Source organism: Kogia breviceps, chromosome 5, assembly GCF_026419965.1.
Source record: "Kogia breviceps isolate mKogBre1 chromosome 5, mKogBre1 haplotype 1, whole genome shotgun sequence".
NCBI classification, from domain to species: domain Eukaryota; kingdom Metazoa; phylum Chordata; class Mammalia; order Artiodactyla; family Physeteridae; genus Kogia; species Kogia breviceps.
In genome coordinates, this window is record NC_081314.1 from 108430993 (window position 1) to 108457471 (window position 26479).

Sequence of the window (26479 nt, forward strand, 5' to 3'; positions counted from 1 at the left end):
TCTCACAGGAATTATAATGTAGAATTATATTAACTAGAAAACAAATACTGTATGCTAACACATATATATATGGAATCTAAAAAAAAAAAGGTTTTGGTGAATCTAGGGCTGGACAGGAATAAAGACACAGACGTAGAGAATGGACTTGAGGACACAAGGAGGGAGAAGGGTAAGATGGGATGAAGTAAGAGTAGCATTGACATATATACACTACCAAATGTAAAACAGATAGCTAGTGGGAAGCAGCTGCATAGCACAGGGAGATCTGCTCCGTGCTTTGTGACCACTTAGAGGTGTGGGATAGGGAGGGTGGGAGGGAGATGCAAGAGGGAAGGGATATGGGGATATAGCTGATTCACTTCATTATACAGCAGAAACTAACACAACACTGTAAAGAAATTATGCACCAATAAAGATGTTAAAAAAAAAAAAAAAGATATACAGTCATGCCTTGGTATCCATGAGAATTGGTTCTAGGATCCCCCATGGTGTATATCAAAATGCGAGGATGCTCTAGTCCCATAGTTAGCCCTCCGTATCCATGGTTCCACATCTGTGGATTCAACCAACCACAGATCATGTAGTACTGTAAGTATTTATTGAAAAAAAATTTGTGATAAGCAAGCCCACACAGTTCAAACCCAAGTTTTTCAAGGATCAACTGTAGTTTGCAAATTAACCCAGTTGAGAGAAAAAATAGGATCAGTTAAAAAGACAAAGAATAAGACATGCCTGGAACCATCTGTTCCTGATTTCTCAGCTAGGAAGTTTATCTCCAGACTTTTCAGTCATGTGGGCTGAAAATTTCCTTATTTTCTTTAAGCTATTTATTTGTTTTTCATCACTTGTAATTGAAAGAGAACTACCTAATACAGTTGTGTTTTTTAACTATGAAGATAATATTTACTGATTATTTTTCTAGCTGATTGATAATGAGATTTAAACAAAAAAAATATGGATAACATAACACCAATCCTTCCTCACTAATGGAGAAAAACGAAACAGCACATTCTTCTTGACTTACATAAATTTCATTATTTTGCTGTTTAAATAAGCACATATTTTTATAATGTTTTAAAAAGGTTCAAAGACCACTTCTTTATTCCAATCTGTAAAAAATATTTTCGTTATGTTTATTATAAAAATATAAATGTTTCCACTACAAATCATTTTACATTAGTAAGAGGCCATCTACATTGTACAACATAAACTAAATGAGTAATGTTTTGAAGATACAAATTTAAAGTACATACATATTGCCAATCATATCACATTTATACATGGCTTATTTGATACTTAGTACAGCTTAAAGTGGGCAAGTTACCAGAAATAAATAATATATGTAAAACAAATTTAAGATACAAAACAGATAATATGGTACATGACATTGCGAATGAGTTGTGGTTTTATGTTTATTGAAAGCCAATGCAGTTTCTGTACAAAGAGATGGCCATTAGCATTCTAGTACCTCTACTCCACGGTTAAGAATCGTACACTGTTATGTTTACATATGTACAGGGTAAGGATTGTGTAAAGTAAATTTATAAGAGGTCAGATAGAAAAATAGTGAAAAAATGAAGAGCAATATACTGCATATACAATCTCCACTTTCAAATGGAAACCACAGCCAAAATAAGTGAAATAGATTCAACAATCCTCAACTTCTGTTAGTTCATGAAATGCACAGATTTTGTTGCGTATGCACAGACGAGTACCTAAGAAAGTAAATGCTAGTCTGGAAAAAAAATGAGATTGAAGCCAGATTCAGATCTCAATCTAACATTCCACAACACAAAATTTTGCTTAAAAATGTTTTTTTAGCTGCTTCTAGCAGGCTTAAGTGAAATTTGTAATTAATTTCATAATCACATATATCTTTTTAAAAGGTTCATGCTCTTATACACCCAATACATAATTCTAGTAGGATGATTTGACTATAAGGAATATTGCAGAAATTTGAGATATAATTTCATATATGAGGAACACAACCTAAGCCTTATTACACTAAATTTACAATAGATTAGCACTTGTGCATTTTGATCTGTGACTGTAAGCTGTGTTAGTGTTCCATTTTGCATAAGAATATAAAGGTTGTGGCATTGTTTTATCCATTCTATTTTGTGACATATGCATTTCTTATTCCAGTAACATGACCATATCAGCATTAGAAACAATATAGATATAGCTAAAATGTTGCTTCACAATATATTATGGCTAGATCTCCACCAGGTATATATTTCAAATATTAATGAGTATGCTCATATTTGACCTTTATGGAATAGTAAGTAAGTTCCTGCAATAAGAGATCTTTCCAGATTTTGAGTCTTGCTAGACAACCAGCAAGTTTGAAAATTATATGTTCAATAAATGTCAAGAAGTTCAATGCTTCTAAGATATACACCAAAACTACAATAGGTGCATTTCAGCAGAGACTCTTAAAGATAATAATACTTGCTATTGATAATGACAATGTTTAATTAATTTAACAAAACCCCAGTGAGGCAGATGAGTAGTTTAGTTATCATCATTCTCTATAAATAGCTCAACAAGTTTAAGCAAAGGTATTAAGTGGCATTTCAAAGCCAGTCAACAAGTGATTTTTTGACTCATGCTTCAGCTTATAGGCTATATTGTCAATTAATGCAGCAATCTAAATAGGATCCCAATCCTTTCCAGTGTAGCTATTCTCTATTCAGGAGTTCTAACGTAGCTCTTTTCCTAATGGAAGGAATTGATGGTCTCTGAAGCACCAGAGCAGGGCAGGTATGTCATTGAGAATCCATTACACACAAGCCAGTATATTACACTAAATTAGGAGCATACAGTTTATTATAAAGTGGAGAGAAAAACATGGATGGAATAATTCAGACTGTGAGAGATTTGGCTAGTGTATGAACAAAGAAAGGGTTTGGTTTCTTTTTGTATATAGATATAGATACATATAAGTGGATGGTTCAAAAAATCTGGCAAGAAACCCATCATTTTCTATGTTTCCTACTGCTGACAATTTGAGAGAGCATTTGGCACTTAACTGTCACAAATCCAAATTAAATCATCAAGGCATAAATAGAAAACAATAAAAACAATTCAAAAGAAAATAAATATGTACTTTTCTTCAAAATTAAAACATTTTTTACATGGTAATACTTAAGGAAGCTAACAATTAAAAATGTGTAGTACTTAAAACAACTACAAACTTCATTTCCATATGCCTTTTAACAGATGAAAGGGAATAATACAATGAAAAGGTAGTAAATATGGCCAGATAATTTGAGGTATGAATCCCTCTATTTTGCTTGCTTTTAAAGAAACAAAATACCTGTTACAGATTTCTTCTGTGTATAAAAATATCACAAGTCTTTTCTTTTGTGGCTATTTGTAAACAGAGCCACCATGTTCATTATGTTATTTCACTTGTTTTGCTTTTATGATAGTTTATGATCAATGGCTCTATGCTAGTTCATCATTTTGCACTGAAGAATTTTGATTTAATCCATCAACTAATATCAAAAAGCAATTACAAAAGAAAATATACCCACCCACCCATCCACTAAATGATAGGGGAAAATAAAGAGTTTTTCAATTCCATTTTAAGGCATTTGTACTCGTATCTGAGTGTCTTATTGGGCTTGGAATGTCCACCAGTATTTCCAGTGTTGACATCTGTCTGCAGAGTGACACCATATCTTCCACAGCCACCACATCCTTCAAGAAATAGCTCTTTACACTGGGACTGGACTATTCTTTGATTGTGTTTCTAGAGCTTTAATACTACTGATGATCTTCTTCTGTGGCCCAACCACAGTGACACCAACTTTTTTCATGTCACTGTAAAAATAAGGAGAAAATTTCTGGTGAGAATCATGATTTCCTGGATAGTATGTAAATAGGAGATTTTCAATTAACAAAGCTTGTGCAATTATAGATCCCAATGTTTTAGACAAAATTTTCTGATTTTTGCACCATTTGTGTATTATATCCTGCCTATTCCACCTCTATTCTTATAGAAGAGTATATATATGGTATAGTGGGTTGAATAGTGTTCCCCTCAAAATTTCTGTCCATCTGGAACCTCACCATGTGACCTTATTTAGAAATAGCGTCTTTGCAAATGTAATTAAGAGAAGGGTCAAGATGAGATCATACTAGATTAGGATGGACTCTAAATCCAGTGAGACTATCCTTATTTGAGAAAGAGGACACGCAGGGACACAGAGAAGACCATGTAAAGATGGAGGCAGAGATTGCAGTTACTTTGCTGGGATCCATCAGAAACTGGAAGAAGGAAGGAAGGATTCCTTCCTTTGGACTTTGGAGGAAACGTGGCACAGCCAATACCTTGATTTCCAACTTCTGGCTTCTAAACTGTGAAAAAATAAATTTCTGTTGTTCAGGCCAGTAAGTTTGTGGTAATTTGTTATGGCAGCCCTAGGAAACTAATGCAGATGGTCACACATCCTTGTGGGGCATTACCTGTCTCCCTTAAATCTGGGCCAGTTTGGGGACTGCTTTGACAGATAGAATATGTTTGAAGTGATACTGTATCAGTTTCTGCCCTCAGATTTTAAGATACTAACAGATTCTACCTCTTATCTCCTGAGACACCCTCTCTAGGCCCCAGAGCTGCCATGTGAGAAGTATGACTACTTTGAGACTATGAGATCAAAGAGCTCATCTGTAAGCACTTGGTCTACAGACCCAGCTATATGAAGCTTCTGCACCAAGGCAGACAAGAGTGAAACCATCTCAAGCCCTCCGGACTAGACCAGATGCATGTTAGATGGATACCTAATTCAATAGCAACACCAGAGCAGAAGAATCACCCTCCTGAGCTCTGCCCAAATTCATAACTCACGACATTGTGTATACAATAAAATCGTTGTTGTTTTAGCCTTTTAGTTTTGAGGCAGTTTGTTGTACAGCCCTAGATAACTGGAACAATTTCTTTAAAGTAGAAAGTTCTTTCAAAGTAGAAAAAAATGGCAAGGATATTTCTCTATTTATCAAAATTATTAAATTTAAACTAGTTAAAACTCAGAAACCAGGCATTAAAATAAAGATTATAAGAACATATAGAATTTCATTTAGGGGGGAAAAAGACTTAGCTAAACATGTGCAAATGATTAGTTAAATATTCTTGATTTAAGTAATTCATTCATACATTTCATCTCTTTCAGGTCTTTACTCAAACGTCCCCCTCTTATGAGATTTCCCTGATCCTCCTATTTCATATTGTAAACCCTCTCTGCACTCATACCTGCACTTCCTGTTTTCTTTTTTGTTTCGTTTTCTTCCAAAGCATTTATCATCATCCAGAATATTGCCATTTTTTCCTGATTTATTTTCTGTACTCTCTATCTTGTCCCACAAGAAGGTGAATTCCATGTGAACAGGGATTCTTGTGGGTTTTGTACTCTGCTTATCAACCACACCCTGAACAATGACTCTCATTTAGCCAGGGCTCAACACGTACTTACTAAAGACTGAATCGATAGTCCAAAATATGTTTATCTGGGGAAATTGATAGAGGATTAAGTGTCACTTGGCAAGGAGCGTTAGGCAGACTGAAAGTGGAAAGAAGTAAACGTACACACATGCAAATACACGCACACACACAGATGGAGCCCCTTTATATTGAGCATTAAAAGAAGAATGAAAAATTGGGAATTCAACCTCACTGAATTGAACTAATTGATTTCTTAAGAAGTGAGTTCCCTGGGGCGGGCAGGGGTGGGGAGTGGTGGTGTTGGTGGTGGTGAGATGAATTGGGAAATTGGGATTGACATATATACACTAACTGGTATAAAATAGATAACTAATAAGAACCTGCTCTATAAAAGTAAAATAAAATTAAAAAAAAAAAGGAGTTCCAAAGCAATAAAGGTGTGCAAGAAGACCATACGTAACGACTTAAGAAGGATTTATACATTATTTAAGCATCTGCTGCATAAAAGTAATTAAGGCTCAGTTGTATTCCTATCACCTGAGCTGGGGATGAAATCCTGATGCCCTACAGGTTACTGCCCTACTGCCATTCAAGGGTCTGATAAATTCTCTATGGACAACTTGTATTTTGCCTGAGGTCCTCTCTGATCACAGTCTTCAGCTACCTTGCTTCACCAGGAAGGCTAGTGGAGAGCTATGGTGACATCAAGCTTGCCACCCTTTGTGTAACTGTGGATAATGAAACCTTCGCTTAGAGTAACGTAGTCTATTTATGTTGACCCCTGCTCTTGAGAATGTGTGCTCTACAGGATTTTGATTCTTTTATAAGGATACCATGGATCTATCTTTAAAATGAACAACAAACATTTCCCTACTCATCCTCAAACTATAACAAAGTCAGGTTATGAATCTAAGAGTCAGAAAACAGGACAGATATAAATGTATATAAATCAATAGATCCTCACTGTTTTTGTATTTCTTCTCTCATCTTTCTTCCAATCCTGTATCATATTTTTTTATAACTTCCTGAGTTTTTTCTCTATCTCTTCCTTTTCCCCTTCTTTATAAGCTTAAAAAAGAAAATGTAATCATGGAAAGCAGAGAAAAAAAAATGCTCCAAGGTAATATACTAATTTCCTGAGCTCACTGAGAAATTTAAACATAGTAATATCTGCTATGATGCCTGGCCCTTATTTCCCCTCTGGAACTGAAGCACCAATAACCTGGCCACTGGAAAAAATCAGATGCTGCAATTTCACAGACCAGCTTGGGACAACTCTGAAGGGCCAACCAAGCTCTAGGACTCTTGTTCCAGTAGGTAGGACTGTCTTCTCCTTCAGTCCAAGACCCCCTTATCACTTCTTTATGGATGTATGTCCCAAGGGCACCTGAAGAAATCTTCTGCATGAAACTGTTTCAGATTCAGTGTCTGGGAACCCAACATAAGCAAGTAGATACATAATGTTGTTTATATTTGATGCAAAGGATTATACTGGAAAAGGGAATTACAGCAAGTATCCCTTTAGGTTATGCCTTAACCTGAGTTTTTATGTACCCTCTACCTTCTTTTCTCCCTACCAAAATGTGTTCTACCCACCACCCTGCCAAGTCCAAAATCTCAGTCCCATATGCTTATCTCGTTAGGACTACCCTATTCAGAAGAGCAGTGGAAAAGTTCAAGACTAAAGAGCAGCTCAAGATCGAGACCAGAGGTTAATAAGCTATCTGGTACTTCAAAGGCAAAAGGATAGGTGATGACACTTTGAAAACGGCATCCAAAGGTGCAGGATAATGACATGTAGCAATTAATCTGCCTCCTACTCATTCCACACACTTAATTCTCTCTCCAGTTTCTACAGTCACTCTTGCCCTTTCTCATTCTCTTTCCTTCTCACATTAACCTTCCTAAATACATCCTAGGCTGTGAAATAATATTTTTTAAAAATATGTTGACTGAATAAAACTGCACATTTAAAAAAAAATTTATTTGAAAATTAGATGACTTGAGTAGCTGGCCTAAAAATGAGATCCCGAAACTAACTGAAATAAGTTAATATTTATTTGAGTATGAAACTCTTGATCTGGATCTTGATCCAGACTATGATTGATAGTCTGGATAGTAAAAAACAAATGTAATATCCTTTTTAAAGTATCTCTGTCTTATTCTAGGAGAATCTCTGTAGTTATTTGGTCAAGGGAATCATTTCTGAATTGACTCTGTAAGACACAAAGAAAATAGGGATTGGAAGAAATCTAATTCAAACAACAAGCCTAAGACTGCAAAAGGAAGAATGAAATATCGAGTTAAATATTTTACAGCATTTAAGGTGAAAATGTTGCCTCACTAAATTTTTCCAAATTTTTAGTGTGTTAAATATTTTTAAATTCTCGTTTTTATAATATAAACAAGGGTGGGTATGAGGTAGAGATTGCAGAGACCCAAAAAGTAAACAACTCTTTTCAAGGAGTGTTAGGTCAGTAGATGTTAATTCTATGCTGTCCCTGAATTGAGGAGAAAGGACAGAAGAAAGAACATTGAAATACAGAGAGATCTGAAACCATCTGGCTCAGTGTGGAGGGCAAACCTAAAAGGGCCGAATCTCTTAGGAAAAATCAGTTTTCATTCATCGTGAATGTACACTCACAGGTTGTTTAAATAAACATAACAATTAAGTGAAAATATTCTAACCAGCCAAAAAGAGCTTAGCATCCAATACTGTACTGTTGAGACAAATACATCCCCAACTTGGAAGTGTAACAAAGGCTGCCACTTTACCTTTTTAAGCAAATAGCTTTCTGACCATATTCATAGATTAGAATGTCTGACTATATTTAAATTGTGAGCTAGCAGTTAATCATATTAACAATGTTCTGCTACATCCACTTCAATATAGTGTTCCATTATCTAAAAGCTCTGAGTGTTGATATTTTATTGAGAATAAATATTTGCCTTTGAAAATCTGGCAATGGTGTAGAAAATTTTAACTTTTTGCTTGTTCTTTGCTATGCTTCTGTGCTCTGAAGCAAGTTTCTTGTATATCATAACCCAAACTGTTTACATTACTAAAATAAGAACTTATAAAAATATTTAAATACATGAATATATCCTGGACTGTGTCTGATCAAAATAACTACCATAGAAACCCAAAACACATTGTCAATTGGGTCAGAAGTCCATTCAACAGATACTACATTCTATTTTAAACAGGAATGCCAACACATATTAAGTAGACTAGTGTGAGTTTATTTTCTAAGAATAAATTCTCCTCTTCAATAGTATTATTCCCTTGCTATAGATCCTTTTGTGATGTTTGTGTTTCTAATGGGATGCTATACCATAAATAGTAAACTTCTTTACCTATTTGTTAGGCACTTATATCTCTATTAATTACACTACACACCTCTTTTTGACATCTAATCTATAGCTCTCCAAGGTGATTTTGTTTAAATAATTGACAGTATGACAATGAAAGTCCTTAAATATTCAAAATTTAAATATTCAAATATTGGATATGACTTAAAGGAACTTGAGAGCACAAAAGGATTTATTTAATGTAACAAAGATCAAAGATAGAAGATTTTGACTCAAAGATGGATACAGTTTCCAAACAGACCTTGCAAGCTCCAAAATTGTGGACAACTTTTGATGTATCTGCCCCACATAAAACCTCTTTCTTTGGAGCAGTCCTTTATCTTACCCTCAGGAAAGGACCCCTATAGTCAAGTCCATGCTGTCTCACTCTTCCTCCTTTGAATAGAAATGAATAGCTCATGGCAAACATGACTTTGGAGAAGCCAGTCTATAAGCAAGACTGAGGCCATCAGAATGTCTCTCCAGGGGACTTAGAAGAAAGAGAGTTGGACCCTGGTCAGTTGAGTGGCATACCAAGGTTGTATGATCTAGAGTTGAGAGAGTCATTTTCAGCTATGTGCATGGGAAAACAGAAAAAGTCACTGTGTAGAAAAAGAAAAAATGATGCAGTCTCATTGGAAAGTGAAGTAAATTGTCTCATTCACAGAGAGATGAAGAATATGGCTTTCAGTTTTTCACTTCTTGTTTCCAATTAGCATACCTGGTGAATGAGGATGAATTTTATGGATTATTCACCGTGTTCTCTTGATTCCTTATAAATCGCCTCTCCTTAAGGCCATGGGTTTCTCATATCAAAGAATTCCTATTACCAAAGGATCCCTATTGTACCACAGGACCACTGTCTAATATGTATAGCATATTATACTTGATTATTACTGACTTTTAACACATGAAATCATAAATTAATACTAATTAATATATATTAATTATGCATATTCTCTCTTCCAAACTGACCATAAGCTTTTTTAAGGAAAATCATGTCTTAAACCTATTTATAATTTTATTTTCTAGCATGAGATCACTCAGTAATAGATGACGGTATGTTTATTTAATAGCTGTGAGAACTACTTTTAGACTTTAGCATGTTTCCCTATATACCAGATTATCCACTTAGTTCTCAATTTTCCATTTCCATAGAGGTTAGGCTTTGTTAAAAATAACAGAGAATCACAAATGCGAGGATATACAAATCATCATGCCATAACTGTTTATGTTTTAAATTAGGGGCTTGGGTCCCTTGGGGTTGGGTGTGGCTACGTATCTGTTGGTCTATCTGAAGGAGATCATAGTTCAATGAAGACACCTATTGTAGGGATCTAGCATGAGAGAGGAAGACACATCAACACACTCAATCTAGAAGGTGTCCTTGATAAAGACCCAGGATCCAGCTCAGTGGTTACAGGAGAAAGTTAAGTACCTCAGAGATTCATCTATTATTTATAAAACATTAATCCTAAACACATATGTCCACTAGAAAGTTCAGTCAAAACTTATTCTTACTCCGTGGAAATCTTGGCTATGGTGTCACAAGAACTGTACTCTACGCCTGTGAAGATTTCCTTGCAGTGCACTGTCCGGACACCGTTAAGCCAGTCACCTGTTGTGCGGAAGGTAGTAATGTCGACGTTGCTTTGGTCCAGAAGAAGGTTTGACGGCCTGCAAGAAAAGAAAATACCAATGGGAGAGAGATCAGGAATCAGCAGAGTTGCTGCGTGTCAATATTCGACACCAACATCAGCAGGAACTTCCAGACTTCACGTAGCATTCCTATTTGTGAAATTTATCTGCCATGAAGTCTTCATCTGCTCAAGCTGGCAATTTGCAAGAATACTGTGTAATCATCTTGTCTCAGTGCTCCCCTTCTGCACTCAACGACTGCTTTTTAAATTACTGAAACTTTGCCAGTGAAAAGCATAAATATATCCATACATACTTTTATAATTTAATTTGTTTAACCATTAGCAAAGATGGTGATAATTTAGGTTACAGTTATAGCTGACACAACACACTGAACACTCCTCCATCTGCTTTGGTGGATGGATTTGGTTTCCAACATTAAATCCTGGCTACTGGATGTTCATCTGTAGACACTGTGCAGGTTGCTGTCTAAGGGACAGTTTGAACAACCTGGACTATACTTACAGCAGGACATAAAGTCAGTACAGACTTAAATAATGTCACAATGTCATTAAAAATAAAAATTACAAAAAGAATAGAAAAAAGTAGATGAGTAACAATAAGTGAAATTCTCACAAATATGACGATATCAAATAGATTTATAATATATATACAGAAGTAGATGATAAACAGACATTGTGATTATGACTTTTATTGCACAATATAATCAGCATTAACAAGAACTTTTAGGATTGTTTTATATAATTACAGGTCTTACTATAGATCTATGACCAGCTGCAAGATCTGGTGAATCAAAGGAACAAAAGAAATGGAGGAAACCACATTTTCATCCCTGAAGAACCAAGAGAAGCATCTTATTGGTAAACTGCCTGGGTTGCCTTTTCAGCTCTCAGTGGCCTCTTTGACTGTCCTTTGACTCATAAGCCTGGAACCAGTCACCAGGTGGACACTTGATTGTCCTTCTCTTTATCTTTTCTCTTAGGATGGGAGCTTGAGTAAATAGTAGTTATGAAGGCCTTTGCTTTGAGATGAATAATAATAGTAACGACAACAACAGCAATAAGGATTATATTGAACATTTACGAGCACTTACAATATTAAGCATAACACACAGATATGAAAGACTTTAATCCTTACATTAGTTAGGCACTGATGCTATGCCCCTACAATATATGTGGAAGCTAAAATGAAAATTAAGTGACAAATCAGAGTCCTGCCCACATGTAAAAGGAATTTTTAATTGGGAGACTTCCATTGCTGTTTTTAAAAAAATTTATTGGAGTATAGTTGATTTATAATGTGGTGTTAGTTCCTGCTGTACAGCAAAGTGAATCAGTTGTACTTTTACATATATCCACTCTTTTTTAGATTCTTTTCCCATATAGGTCATTACAGAGTATTGAGTAGAGTTCCCTGTGCTATACAGTAAGTCCTTATTAGTCATCTATTTTATATATAGTAGTGTATACATGTCAATCCCAATCTCCCAGTTTATTCCTCCACACACACCCCCGCCCCCAGGGACCATAAGATCACTTTCTACATCTGTGACTCTATCTCTGTTTTATAAATAAGTTCATTTTGTACCATTTTTTAAGATACCACATGTAAGTGATATACAAATGGCCAAAAAGCACATGAAAAGATGATTCACTAATTATAAGAGAAATGCAAATCAAAGTTACAATAAAGTATCACCTCACACTGGTCAGAATGGCCATCACCAAAAAACCTACAAACAATAAATTCTGGAGAGGATGTGGAGAAAAGGGAACCCTCCTACACTGTTGGTGGGAATGTAAATTGGTACAGCCACTATGGAAAACAGTACGGAGGTTCCTTAAAAAACTAAAAGTAGAGCTACCATATGATCCAGCAATCCTACTCCTGGGCATATATCTGGAGAAAACCATAATTAAAAAAGATACATGGGGCTTCCCTGGTGGCGCAGTGGTTTAGAGTCCGCCTGCCGATGCAGGGGATGTGGGTTCGTGCCCCGGTCTGGAAAGATCCCATATGACACGGAGCAGCTAGGCCCGTGAGCCATGGCTGCTGAGCCTGCGCGTCCGGAGCCTGTGCTCCGCAACGGGAGAGGCCACAACAGTGAGAGGCCCATGTACCGCAAAAAAAAAAAAAAAAAAAAAAAAAAAAAGATACATGCACCCCAATGTTCATTGCAACACTATTTACAATAGCCAGGACATGGGAGCAACCTACATGTCCATCAACAGAGGAATGGATAAAGAAGATGTGGTACATATATACAATGGAATATTACTCAGCCATAAAAAAGAACAAAATAATGCCATTTGCAGCAACATGGATGGACGTAGAGACTGTCATACTGAGTGAAGTAAGTCAGACAGAGAAAGAAAATATCATATGGTATCACTGATATGTGGAATTTCCATTACTATTGATGATATTTCTCCAACTCACTCCCTAATATACAAGACACGCTTAAGTATGAGGTTAGGATTCTGAAATCTGAACAAGCATGCCCTGAACCTGTGTGCTGTTGTTGGGAACACAAGAGAGGACTGTAAATTCATTTGGATTTTGATGGGGAGACATTAAATTTATCTTATCAAAATAAAATTTTAATTAATTAAAAATAAGTTTATTTATTTGATAAAAATGAAAATTTAACACAATTTTAGTGCTCAGTTTAAGAAAACACTGAGAACATGACAGTTTGGTTCTACCTATATTTGCATGCTCTGTGGAAAATGTAGATCAATAACTAGTTCCCTCCCTGTCAAGATTTGTGAAGTGGAGACAGCTGAATGTGGAGGACTTTTCAAACTTCTTTCCATTGGACTAAATTCAACTGCTTCAATGCTCTCTACCTCAAGTGTTTGAATTACAAATTAAAAATTAAAATTATGGAATTTGTAATTTGTATTATGTGTTACTGTTTAGTTTCAACTAATCCTCACAGGTTATCAAAGAGAAAGAAAGAAACAGAAATTAGGTACTATTTTACAAAGCATTAATTTTATTTCCTTTAGGAATACCTAGAATATCATAAAATATAAATATAACATTTTATACATTATTCTCTTTTGGAACATACACATAAATAATTTTCTATGATTCTTTAAATTATCCACCTGAAAAAGAAAAAAAAGTTTATTTTTTAAATCATTGAAAATGTCTTGCTTATGTTTTTTTCCTAAGAACTTGATGAATTACAGAAATAGATATACAACCCGGGGTCCAAAATGTATACATTATTCTTGGGTTGTTTTGTATGACCATCATGAATGACATAGCCTTGGTCATTGGCCTACATTAGATATAACATTGGACCCATTGGATAAGACTTGGAATCAGTAAACAAAATTGATAGGAGTAGCATTACATCAGATGTGAGAAAATTTTATAAGAAAAATTAAATGAGACCTAGAAAGGAGACAATAAAGTACTAGACTATCTACAGGCATGTAAGCAAACACATACACACACTCACACCCCACAGCTTGAATTGCTACAGTAGCTGAAGCATAGAATCTAATGTCGACTCTTGTCGACTCTTGGTCCCATGAATAGCAATACTTTTTTATTTATAGGTTTGTGGGTATGAAGAATCAAACCCCAGGACTTTTATTCAGAATATTTATGAAGTATGCCTACTAGAAAAATGCAGAATTTTCCCCTCTAAATTAAAAATGGTTTGTATTTTTAAACTCAACAGTATAGTCAGACTCAACAAGAATTTAGAGAAAATTAGTATAAACAAATTGAAATAAAACAGGATGTGTGGATTAAGGATTAGAGTGACCCCAACCGAGTCTTTCTGTTTATTACTTGGATCAAAGTATAAGGAAGACAAAGAAGGACCTAATTTTAATGCCAGTGACCTCGGAATAACCAGCCCTGCAAAGTATCATTTTTCCACTTCCAGGATTTCTCTGGGGAATTCAAATAAAAATTGGTTCCTTTCCTCCTCTGAGAGGACATCTGGTGAGTTTATCAATGGATAGGAATTTGTCTCTCACTGTGAAGAGCCTGTGATGTCTCTTCATGCACACCAGGGGAATGTGGGCTTTTTGAGCAGCTGCAGGCATTGGCGTTTTTTTAGACCCAGCCCCAGACATTGGGTCTGAAGGGGAAATTTATAGGCTGGGTGATGTGCACCGTGAGCTCACACTTTTACTAGACAAATTAGATAGGTTTCAATCCGTGCAGCTGTAAACGATGTCCTGCAGAGTTCCACCTGATCTTTTACAGCTTTTCATAAATCAGTACCTACTGGCCACAGACTGCAGTCATTAAAAAGAAATCATGGAAATTACATGTTTGCTCAGGGGAAACAAAAAATAACTTTCTTCCCTTTCTTCCTCTCTCCTTGCATTTAGGTTTGTGAATTATTCTTTTGTGGATTTTCATACTGCTGCATTAAAGAGGTACACATATATTTTTTTCCCATCAACTCCTATTTTACCTGTAAATGGTCATACCAACTAGCACCAGATACTGGGGAACAAATGTCAACAAATAACTGCTAGTCCCAAGAATATCTTCTTATAATGATCTTATTTCAATATTGCACTAGGATTCTAAACTCTATAATTGAATGTTAAGTTATTCTTTTATAACATAAAAAGACTCCTTTGGGTTTACAGAGGGCTTTATTTTTTATGTATTAAAAATACTGATTAATACACATTTCTTGAATGAATAAGTAGATGCCTACTGAATCTAGAAGTAAATATTAATAATATTGGAGTTGTAGTCTATACCACTATAATTACCTGCTTTTTGTCTGTGGTTGTGAATAGTTTCAGGGACCATAATAAAACTAAAGGGTAATTTCTCAAAGGCAAAATGTTAATCATATCTACCTTTATTATTGCCTGATATATAAAATAGTAATATACTTTTTCAATACCTTTTATAATTTATTGTTAACGTTTTAATTTCAAATGGTGTCATTACATTTCAAGGGGAAAATTTTGTACTTGCCAATTTTTTAAATGCGAATTTATGATAATCTTGGTTTTTTTATCTCTAAAGTTAGAAAGTCCAGATAGGAATAAACGAATTTAACTTGTCATCAGTAACAAAAAATAATTTTAAGTGTATATAGTTCACAACAGGAGACTAGTATATGAAAACACATTAAGGAGGAGTAAAGTCATTGTGTTTATTTTGATTGTCTCTAGGCGTTAAGGACAAAAATCTTAGCAGTTATAGCTATTACATCTGGTTTAATTTCTCCCAATGGTAAAATTACCTGCTTTGATTTTTAAGATAAAAAAAAAAAGAGATCACCTGGGTATTTGAAATATTTGCTTCCCTCTAAAAGGTTCTGTATCATATTTGTTCATGAGGAAAGTCACCATGTCAGTTTCAGAATTGGAGGTCAAAGTCATTTTGAGAAACAGATTGTTTTTTGGTCATCAGACTTCTCTTAAAGGATATAATATTTGTCAAAAGAGCAGCTATTCTCAAAAAGAATTATATTTTGTTCTTTTAGAGGTGAGAAGTATTTTATTAATGCTAATTTAGTGCCATTAACAGGTAAAAATTACAAGTACTGCTTATTTTTGTTCCTATTTGTTCTGCAACTTAATAAACATAAATCCCTACAAGTTAGCAATCAATGCAATGGAACAATATATTTAAAATCATTTTAATTAAATTAACTAAGTATAATTGGGTCTTCAGAATCTTAGTCTAAATATTTTAAATATATTGTTTAAGTCTTTATACCATAAATTCCTTTACCTTCACTTTAGAACTTTATTCCAAATAAATTGAATGTACTATTTAATTTTTTATGCCAAAAATTTGTATTCTATAAATTTACAGTAGTCATGAAGAATCCAATGCCCTGGCACGTGTTTGTGAATTTAAAGAACACGTCTATTTCATTTTATATACATAAATATCCAAAAAAGAAAAAGGCATCGTACTGTCTAAATAGAAGTGAATTAATTCATCTGTTATTTTTCTCTATTTTTAGTCTTTTAAAAATTTTAATTTAACTACATTCATGAAAGTAATTTAATCAATTTATTTAAATCCAAGAGATATATTTTATACATAATGTAAAGCTAATTGTCTATTATATAATACATAAATATATGTAATAAATAATCATATTATATGTATTACATAAATGTATATTATATAAAACTCATTTTCAAAACAGTTTCTTTTAAAAATGAATTTTGCTGGCTTCCCTGGTGGCACAGTGGTTAAGAATCTGTCTGACAATGCAGGGAACACGGATTCGAGTCCTGGTGCAGGAAGACCCCACATGCCACGGAGTAACTAAGCCCATGAGCCACGACTACTGAGCCTGTGCTGTAGAGCCTGGGAGCCACAACTACTGAAGCCCGTGAGCCACAACTACTGAAGCCTGCGCACCTAGAGCCCATGCTCCGCAACAAGAGAAGCCACCACAATGAGAAGCCCGCGCAAGGCAACAAAGAGCAGTCCCCTCTCGCCGCAACTAGAGAAAGCCTGGGTGCAGCAATGAAGACCCAATGCAGCCAAGAATAAAATAAAATAAAATAAAATAAAATAATTTAAAAAATAAAATAAAAATGAATTTTGTTTATTTTTTAATTTGTATAACAAAAACATATTGTGTAGTAGAGAAAATTTATCGTTCTAAGGCCATTTTCTATTTATTTTTCTAGCAATATTTTCTACAAGAATATCTTTAAGAAAAATTTCTCCAATTCTTACCAAAAGAGAGCTTTACTTTTACCCTTTTATACATGTGTGTTATGACTATTTTTCATTTTTTCTGAATTTCTCAAAAGCATTATTTTCACATTGCCTTTTCCTTTTCATCATCCAATTATAACTAAATCTCTTAAAATTTCATATCTCATCTATCACTCTAAAAGAATCAAAATAGTTATCTAAAGAGAATTCAATGTCCTTCTCATTGCTTATTGAGCGGCTTTTTTCCTCAGTTGTCTTTTTTTGCCTACGCTTTTGCACCTTTTGATAATACAGTTCATTCTATCCACCTTTGGAAAAATTCCTTGAGATGTGGTTTCTGTAATGGTTGAAATCTCATTCCTAACTCTGGCTGTTCCTGTTTCTACCTACCATTTCATATTTTTCTGTTCTGTAGTGGGTACCGTTCCCCAAAGCTCTAAACAGAGACCACTTTCTTTCTCTCTGGGTGGAAGTGTATGCAGTGGGTTATTGTTCTGAGATAATAATGTTGCATACATTTTTCCTTCTAGGATTGCCACCTACTGGCTTGATTGACTCTGTAGTCCCCTTATAAGGAGCTTGAAATCTCCATTAACTACCACCACACCCTGTTACACACTGTAGAAGCATTCACTCATTTCAATCAGCTTCTTGGCTCTTGTAGATTTTTGAGGTCATGACTTCTGCACTAAGGGACTGAGGCATTTAGATGCTTCAGAAACACTCCTGGCCACAGGGCAGCACAAAAGCAGCAAGAAGTTCAAAAATTCAGTCTGGGAGATTGGGGGAGGGTGTGTGTGTCTCAGTGTCAACCTATGTGGACAAACACCCTCCACTCTTCACTGATTAAAGTCTCCCTATAATCCATGAGATATGAGAGCTTTAACTAGAAATTAAATGATTATTAGGAGAATACAGATGGATATATTGATACTTGTGGTGAAAATCAGCATGACTAGACCAAGATTTGTACCTTCTAAATACATTTCTAACGGTGGTTTTTAAAAGTATGTTTGCAGAGAGAAGGCTCCAAATTGGATGCCTAGCTTTAATCTCTCCCCCAGCTTGAGATGTAAATTTCCAGCTTCTTGTGGGACTCACTCTCATTGTGTCCGAAATGCTCATTTGCCTCACAGAGCTGTCCTTCCTACCTCTGTCAGTGGGAGCACTGTTCTCAGAGTCCTCCTTGTTCACCTGGAAGTACTCTCTGATACTCTCTCTGTCACTCTGCACATCTCACCAGTCACCCTGTCTTATAATACTTCATTACAACTTTTTGAATTCACACCTTTTCTTTTTATTTTCTCTGCTCTACCCTAGCATAAGTCCTTCCCAAGACCACTGAAATCACCTCCCTACTCCTTATCATGAACTATTCCCCTCCAGCTATTCTAGGTATAGCTGCAGAGAACTATTACACACGCACAATGTAATATATCATTTAAGCATTTAAGCATCTTCAGTGGCTCTTCTTTTCCTCATGGACAAAAGTCCAGATTTCTAGAGATGACATTAAATCTTCCATTACCTGGTGAAATCATCTATCTGGCTCTTTTCTCATAATTTCCTTTCTTATGCTGTATTATAGCAGAAATGTATTATGCAATGTAAATGGAAGTATCCTAAGTTTTTGTGTGTTTTACTTTTTTGTACAGTGTTCCCCTAGCCTGGTATGATCTTATCTTGTTATCTGCTGGTAGAAATGTCATCCATCATCCAAAAGTCACTTCTCTGCAACTGCCAGATAATCTGAAAGCTAAAAGTAAACTCATCCTTCCTTCATGATTCCTAAAACCTTGTCTTCTTGCTCTAATAATTACATATTCTGAGGGATATTACAGTTGACTTTGAACAACACAGGGGTTAATTTATAGTCGGCCCTCCCTATTCTTATCTCTTATCTGAGGTTCCTCAGCATCCTCAGATTCAACCAACCACAAACCCTGTAGTAGTGTAGTATTTTCTGTTCAAAGATATCTGTCTATAAGTGGACCCATACAATTCAAACCTATGTTGTTCAAGGGTCAATCATATAGTATTTCTGAACTTTTCTTTTCCTCCTATTTTCAAAGGCAAGCTGTTGCAGTCGAAGGCTGTGTCTCTTTACCTGTGTAAGCACCACAGGGCCTAGTATAATGCCTCACACAAAGTAACTGCTAAACAAACATTTGTATCTTCATATTCATGTAGTCAACACTTCAAATGTATTCATGTCTCCTCTAATTGCTCTACTTTTAGGAAAATAAATCAATTACCAGAAAACAAACATAACATAAAATTTAATATAACTTCCCTTCCCTTCTTACCACTTCTTGCAACATACAAGTAAGTTTTTAATCTGGTACACCCTGACCATCTGCTTAAACACCTTCCCCACTTCCAGCAGTGATATTCACAAAGACACTCTCACTGTAAGATTCTTTGGAAATGTTCTGTTATGAATCATCAACTCTAAGGAAGGCTGAAGAGTAAAATAATGCACTATAGAAATATTTCTGTAACAGTATATGAAATAAAATTTGCCATAAAACTAACTAGACACAGGCAGACTCTGGAAAACAACATCCCTATAAAAAATAATAGAATGATGTTGTTTTTCCTAAAGGACTTTATAGGCATAATTCTATACATTGATCTAAATAACTAAGTCATTGAGAAATTTGAATCCTTGGTGCCATCCACAAACTCAGATTGAGACAGTCTCCAAGTGTGTTGAGGAGACTGTTTCTGGAGTTGAGTTGACAGAAAGGGAAACATGAGATTTGCTTAGGAGAAAATTTTAAGCTTTTACCATTATGACTAATGTCTGCAGAAATCTGTATAATGAATAGGAATAAAACTAGAATATTCTTCTAAAACTTGTATGTTTGTTGAAATGGAAATTTATTATTATTCCAGTAAATATGTATTCATGTGCTTAACAGATAATGAATTTCCAGTATCAACATGGTAATACAAAGGCAGCATGGCATCTGATCTCATAGGGCTGAGTTAATTGGAGGAACGGATACATAAAAAGAAAATGCACACAACTGAATTAAAATTATGATGAAGAACGAGGACATAGTGTAGTGGCCCATGAAAGAATAATGGTGTTGACCTTTAAATCACGTTGCCAGAGAATGCTTCAATTAAGACAAGATGTAGAAGCTGCTTTCTAAAGGAAGATGAATGCAAAGAAGAATCTTAAGACAAAGAGAACAGAATGTGCTACTGTCCTCATGTCTGAAATGCTTTGACTTTCTGAAGGAACTTGAGGTTGGTCACTGAGGCTAGAGTACTATTTAAGTGAAAGTAGCACAGGTTGAAGGGTGGAAATTCCTCTCCCCCAACAAAGCAGTTGCGTAAATCAAATAGTGTCACATCTCTGCTTTAAATGTCTTAATGGGTTCCTCATGCATTTCAAAAAATTCTGAAGTTTTCACAATGACCTGGGTAGCCTCAAGTGTTCTGGCTTCTGTTTGCCTTCTTGTGACAGACTCTTCCTTTCCCTACTGCTCTTCGGTTATGCTGTTGTCCCTCTGCCACTTCCTAGAACTCTCCAGACTCATTTGCAGTTTCTTCTTCCTATGCCAAAATCCTTAAAAATTTTTTTTTTTTTTGCGGTACGCGGGCCTCTCACTGTTGTGGCCTCTCCCGTTGCGGAGCACAGACTCCAGACGCGCAGGCTCAGTGGCCGTGGCTCACGGGCCCAGCCGCTCCGCGGCACGTGGGATCTTCCCGGACCAGGGCACGAACCCGCGTCCCCTGCATCGGCAGGCGGACTCTCAACCACTGCGCCACCAGGGAAAACCCCTAAAAAATATTTTTATGGAGGGGATGGTTCTTTATAAATCTGGCTTGAACTTCCCTGGCGGTCCAGTAGTTAAGACTCAGTGGTCCCAATACAGGTTCAATCCCTGGTCGGGGATATAAGATCCCACATGCTGCGTAGCACAGCTAAAAAACAAACAAAAAATCTGGCTCTTTTCCTTTTTTTGTTCTCAGCTCAAATATCACCTCCTCAGAGGGCTTTTTCCTCAACCACCCTTTAATAATCTATCACAACCTTTTATTTATCTCCTTCCTATAATCTGTGCTTGTCTATTATCTACTGTACATCTTCTATAATGTAAGCTCCAGGATGGTAGGGACCATATTTGTTTTCATCACTGTACTCCAGCGTCTGCACATGCCTAGCACATAGTAGCTTAGCATATTGTTGAAAAAATGAAGAAATGAATATTTGAATAAAAGAAATGACATTGGAGGAGCAGGGCTATTTAAACAATCAAGAAGAATGTAGCTTTTTTTTCCTAAGTATAATGGAAATTCAAAATTGGTTATAAAGAGGTGACTGAAATTATATTATATGTATATAATTTATCAATATATTTTTATCAATATATAATTTATCAATACATATATTGATAGGAAAATTCTGAAGGCTCTGTGACAAGAAGCTTAGCGTGGGACAAGAATGGAAGCAGGGGACACGTCAGGAGGCTACCTCAGTGGTCTAGATCAGAAGCAGAAAAAGTCATAGGAGAGAGTGTTTGCAAGTGAAAAGGGAGAGAAATCTATCATGTTGACCCAGTGATCACCTGGATCAAAGTGTGGAGAGCAAGGAAGAGGTACCCAGACTGGCTATAATCCTGAATGGGTAAATGAATAGGTGCTGGTGTATTCAACCAAATTTGGAAGGTAGTGGAAGGATGAGGGTATCAGGAGAAAATAAAAGGATAAAATTTGAATATTAAGTTTTGAGATGTGTGTGAGACTCTTATTGGAGAAGTTTGGCTGTGAAGGGTGATAAAAAAATAAGGAAGTAGTTGGCAGAGATGTGGGGTTAGCAGAGGTGATGTTGACAAATACCATCTTCTAAATTTCCTTGATGATAAAAATCCCCTGGAGTTTTTATCAAATGTCCAAATTCCATTTCCCTTTCCTGCAGATTCCAAATTAGTAGCTTGGGTTAGACCTTGACATTTGTGCATTTAATAAGTTCTCCTGATGATTCTTGTATTAGGGAAATTTGAGAAACAATGTAATAATAGAACATATTTTTATGGCAATAATCTTGCAGAAATAAAGAGCCTGCATATGCAGGAGAGAGAGAAAGAGCCTGGGTATGCAGGGGATAGAGGGAGAGAGAGAGAGAGGAGAGAGAGAGAGAGAGAAAGGATTTGCCTCTGACATTGAAAGGACACTTCCTCTCTTCTAATTTGAGGTAAGAAGAACTTTCCTCTCTTGTAATTAGAGGAAAAAAGAACAAGATGGATGGGTGCAGGCTCCAGTTTGTTTTTGTTTTGCTGCTGGAATTTCCCATCTGATGGCTTGTATTTTCTCAATAAAGCATGTGGCAAGGGCATCACTGGAAAATTAAAGGGGAAAGGGAATGAGTTTAATCAGTTATGAAAAAGAATAGAACAATCATTGTCAAAAGTGGGAAAGCAAATTTTCTATAGAAAAATAAGATCTCTTGAGATTGTTGCATGGTAATTTGAGGTTGTTGTTAATAAATTTATAATAGCACAATCTGCCCACTGTGTATTTTAATGGCAATAAGTAAATATATAAACACAATTTCTAAAACTTTTATATTTAGTGAATTAAGATGGGTAGCACTTCTTAGAAAAATAGTTTCCCTAAAATTGCATGTTTTGTGACAAAATACAGGGGATATATTAAAGTACTAACAAATACATATTAGGATAAAAATATTCAATGTACTTCAATAAGAATGGAATAGTGAGTTGAAGAAAGTTTGAATACGAGGGTATATCCTCACATAATATGATCTGATATTAAGACTATTTTCCCGCATAGAATTGGATTTAAATATCTCTGGATCATATTACATGAGTTAGTCTTTATATTGATACTGATCCTATGGAAATGGTTTGAATGCTCTTTTATGATATGGAAAGAATTGAAAAGATGTTCTTTTTTGCTACGATTGCTATTGAGTAAAGATCAAAAGAAATGGCTTCAGGGTACAAAATGAGGACCATATGGCCCAGGAAGGGCAAGTTTGTTATCCTGTTGGTTGTTAAACTGTCAGGTGGATTTCCAAAAAAGCCTGTACAGTCTGTCTCTGAAATTTAGGACAGAGATTCATCCTTGCAGGATAAGTTATCAATAGTTTTACCTACTGAATATATATTACTAAGTTCAATATTAGTGACCTCCCAAAAGTTATTTCCAACAAATAATCTATGATTCTTTTTTTTCTATGATTCTTATATACTGATATTGACTTTGATTCAAATTTTCTTTATTCATCTTATTCAAAAGTAATGTAAAAACTGGATCATGTATGCTCAATATAATTGTTCCTATTAAGGTAGAAAAATTATATACTCTCTTGTAAGTGCATTAGCAAGTGCTCTATCAATTTGAAAGTCACAACTCTTGATAATTGTCAGTAAAACCAACAGATGTGCATAAGAGAAATAAGAAAAGAAAACTCCTATAAGGGATTATATTAAATCTTTTACACATGAGTCACTGTAAATCATCATTATGTAGTATGTATACATATCACTTAATACTGTGGATTTTTGTGCACAGTAGGTGTAGTTCCTTTACTAAAACTGTAATTTTCCTTTAAGAACACACATCATCAAAATGTAAAAGAACTCTTTTTCACTATGTGTACAATGAGAATATAACTGACATTTCTCAAAACCATTAAGACAACTCAATGATTCTTACCGTGGAGAATTACGCATAAAGTCTAATGGACATTGTGCACTCAGGGTTGCCTTATGGCTATGGTGTGTTGACATTTGTATGGCTGTCCAGGAACACTGACATTATTTTAGTCTTATCCTTCACAGTGTCTAACAAAGTAATTGGCACACGATATGGGTTAAACAATTTTTTTTTAATTAAGTAAGGGAAAATTGCATTTTCCTAGCCAGTGTGATGGTTTGGAGGCATTGTTATTATTTTTGAAACTTTATTTTAAATGAGGAATAAATCAGGAGTTTGCTAGAATAAATCAGGAGTTTGCTAGAATTCCTCACCACTCCAGGAGATTTCCTTTTTTTGTTTTGTTTTGTTTTTGTTTAAATACCAGAGAGTGAAAAGGAGCTATGTGTCCAGGGTTTCTTGTCCAAATACTCAAGCCTGAATGTATACATGCTTCTGGTCAAGATGGAAGTTAAAAAATACCAGAATTTTATCATTATCATTAAGTAGCATGAAATTTCCTCCTGAAAGTTTAAAAAGGAAAAGAAAACACGTCTCTCTAATCTTGAGGCACATAAATACCAAAGTATGCAGTTGGGGAAGTGGAAGAAAAAAATTAACATCTTGGAGATAGAAAATACATTCATTTCAGAGTGAGTGCAAGATGCAAAATCAAATGTGTCACCTTGCTGCCGCACTGGTGATGATCTTCAGACTGCCTGGGTTCCGGATAAGCTTGTCCAGAATGCTGACAATCTGCTCAAACTTGGGTCTGTTGTTTCTGTCTTTCTGCCAGCAGTCCAGCATCAGCTGATATAACGCAGCTGGGCAGTCCATGGGGGGCGGCAGTCGATAGCCCTCATCCACAGCTTTAATTACCTGTGTGAGAAGCAAAGTTTCCAGAGACTTAAGAGTTGGAATTTCTTTTACTTCTTCATGGGCAGGTCACACTTATATGACTATTTCAAAGTTAAGTGAAAAAGTGTTCATTTTAAATGTCTTAAAAGGATAGCAGCTTATTAAATAAATATTATCCATGTCTGAAAATATTATATAAAGGAAGACTGAGGCAGAGAAAGTGGATTTAGGAAAGAAACGTTTATAAAGTAACTTTCCAGATTAAAATAAAAAGAAACATTCTATGATATAGGCAATTCAGTAATTTATAAAGAAATTATTATTTGGTAATACAGATTTCTATGGAAACTATACATGAATGAATGAATGCAGAAAAAATTACCATAGATTTTAGTTATATCACAGTTCAAATGGTACCTCTCAAATCGTAGTAAGGTCCTTTGGTAAAAGCCCACGTGCTGCACAACTAACTGACTATTAGTCCATTCACACTTTTAAATCATGTAAAGTCATGATTTTCAAACTCTACTGTGTATCAGAATCATCTGGAGGACTTATTAATATACAGATAACTAACCGCTGATTCCATAGCTCTGGGGAAAGGCCCGATAATTTGCATTCCTACAAATTCCCAGGCCATGATAAAACTGCTGGTCCAGAGACCACATTTTGAGATCCTCTGATACAGAAGGAATTTGGAAAATAGAGATGTGGTAAAGAGAGTCTGATTTTCCCAGTACCATTATAAAACGTGGCTTGTTTGAAGAAGTTCAGAAAGGTTTTTATATCCAAATACATTAAAAGCAATTTTATATGTGGTGAGTAGGAAATGACTAAAAGCATCTCAGCTTTCCTTCTTATGTGTCTTTGAGATCATGCTCACAGTTCCTGGCTAAGCATATAAAAAATCTCCAAGTGCTGATATCCCATGCCAATAGCATCCTTTCACTAAGCATTAGCAAAACATGACTTATAAAAACAAAAATCCTTTTGAAAAATCGTATCACAGTTGTAATAGAAAGTTAAAGATTATTTTCTCTATCCAGAGACTTCAATTTGTATAACTAAATTCATGTGCAAGTTTAATACATTATGAGAAACAACATGCTAGTGATTGGTTGTTTTGTCTGACTTTGGGAAATACTATATTTAAGTAAACAAAACGTTGGTCCAGATGCATTAATTAAGTCTACAAAGGATGGCAGACATGTGTATCTTACTAATGTTACATTGAAACAATTTTATAGCAAAAATACTTCAAACATTCCCTGATATCTATTGGCTATCTTGTAAGGCACTTATTTTATAAAATTTTATTACAAATGTCTTCACTTTGTCTCATTTCTAAACCCGGGCTTGAGGGAAAAATGTAAATCCTTCAGAGCAACTCATTTGGTATCTTTACAAGATTTGGAAGCAATTTCATTTCTTCTAAGTATTCTGTTTCAATGTCACAAACAGGGAGCCACCTGGTTTCATTATGCTCCACTTCCTTGCACAGCTTGATCTCTTAATCCAAACCTATAACTCATAGACTACAAGTACTTACATCCTGATTGGACATCTCCCAGTATGGTCTCTCTCCATAGGACATCACCTCCCAGAGAACAATCCCATAACTCCATACGTCACTGGCTGATGTGAATTTGCGGTAGGCTATAGCTTCTGGTGATGTCCACCGGATTGGGATCTTCCCTCCCTTGGAATATAAAATCATATATACATACAGGATCAAAGACTAAAACATATAATATACATTACCATCTGAAATCTGACTGAATTTGTCAGGGTATTTCTTTTCTGAAA

At 35.3% G+C, this 26479-nt stretch overlaps 1 protein-coding gene across 3 annotated transcripts in view; it reads right to left on the reverse strand.

The window, feature by feature from the left end:
• Positions 1 to 1110: 1110 nt before the first annotated feature.
• Positions 1111 to 26479, reverse strand: part of EPHA3 (EPH receptor A3) — a 356916-nt gene continuing 331547 nt past the window's right edge. For all 3 annotated transcript variants that reach the window (XM_059064499.2, XM_059064498.2, XM_067034877.1), the window contains 4 exons: positions 26223 to 26372; positions 24501 to 24694; positions 10319 to 10474; positions 1111 to 3828 (listed from right to left, as the gene is read on the reverse strand). In XM_059064499.2, the coding sequence (XP_058920482.1) occupies positions 3723 to 3828; positions 10319 to 10474; positions 24501 to 24694; positions 26223 to 26372 (606 nt within the window). In that variant the 3' untranslated portion in view covers positions 1111 to 3722. The remainder of the gene's footprint in view (positions 3829 to 10318; positions 10475 to 24500; positions 24695 to 26222; positions 26373 to 26479) is intronic.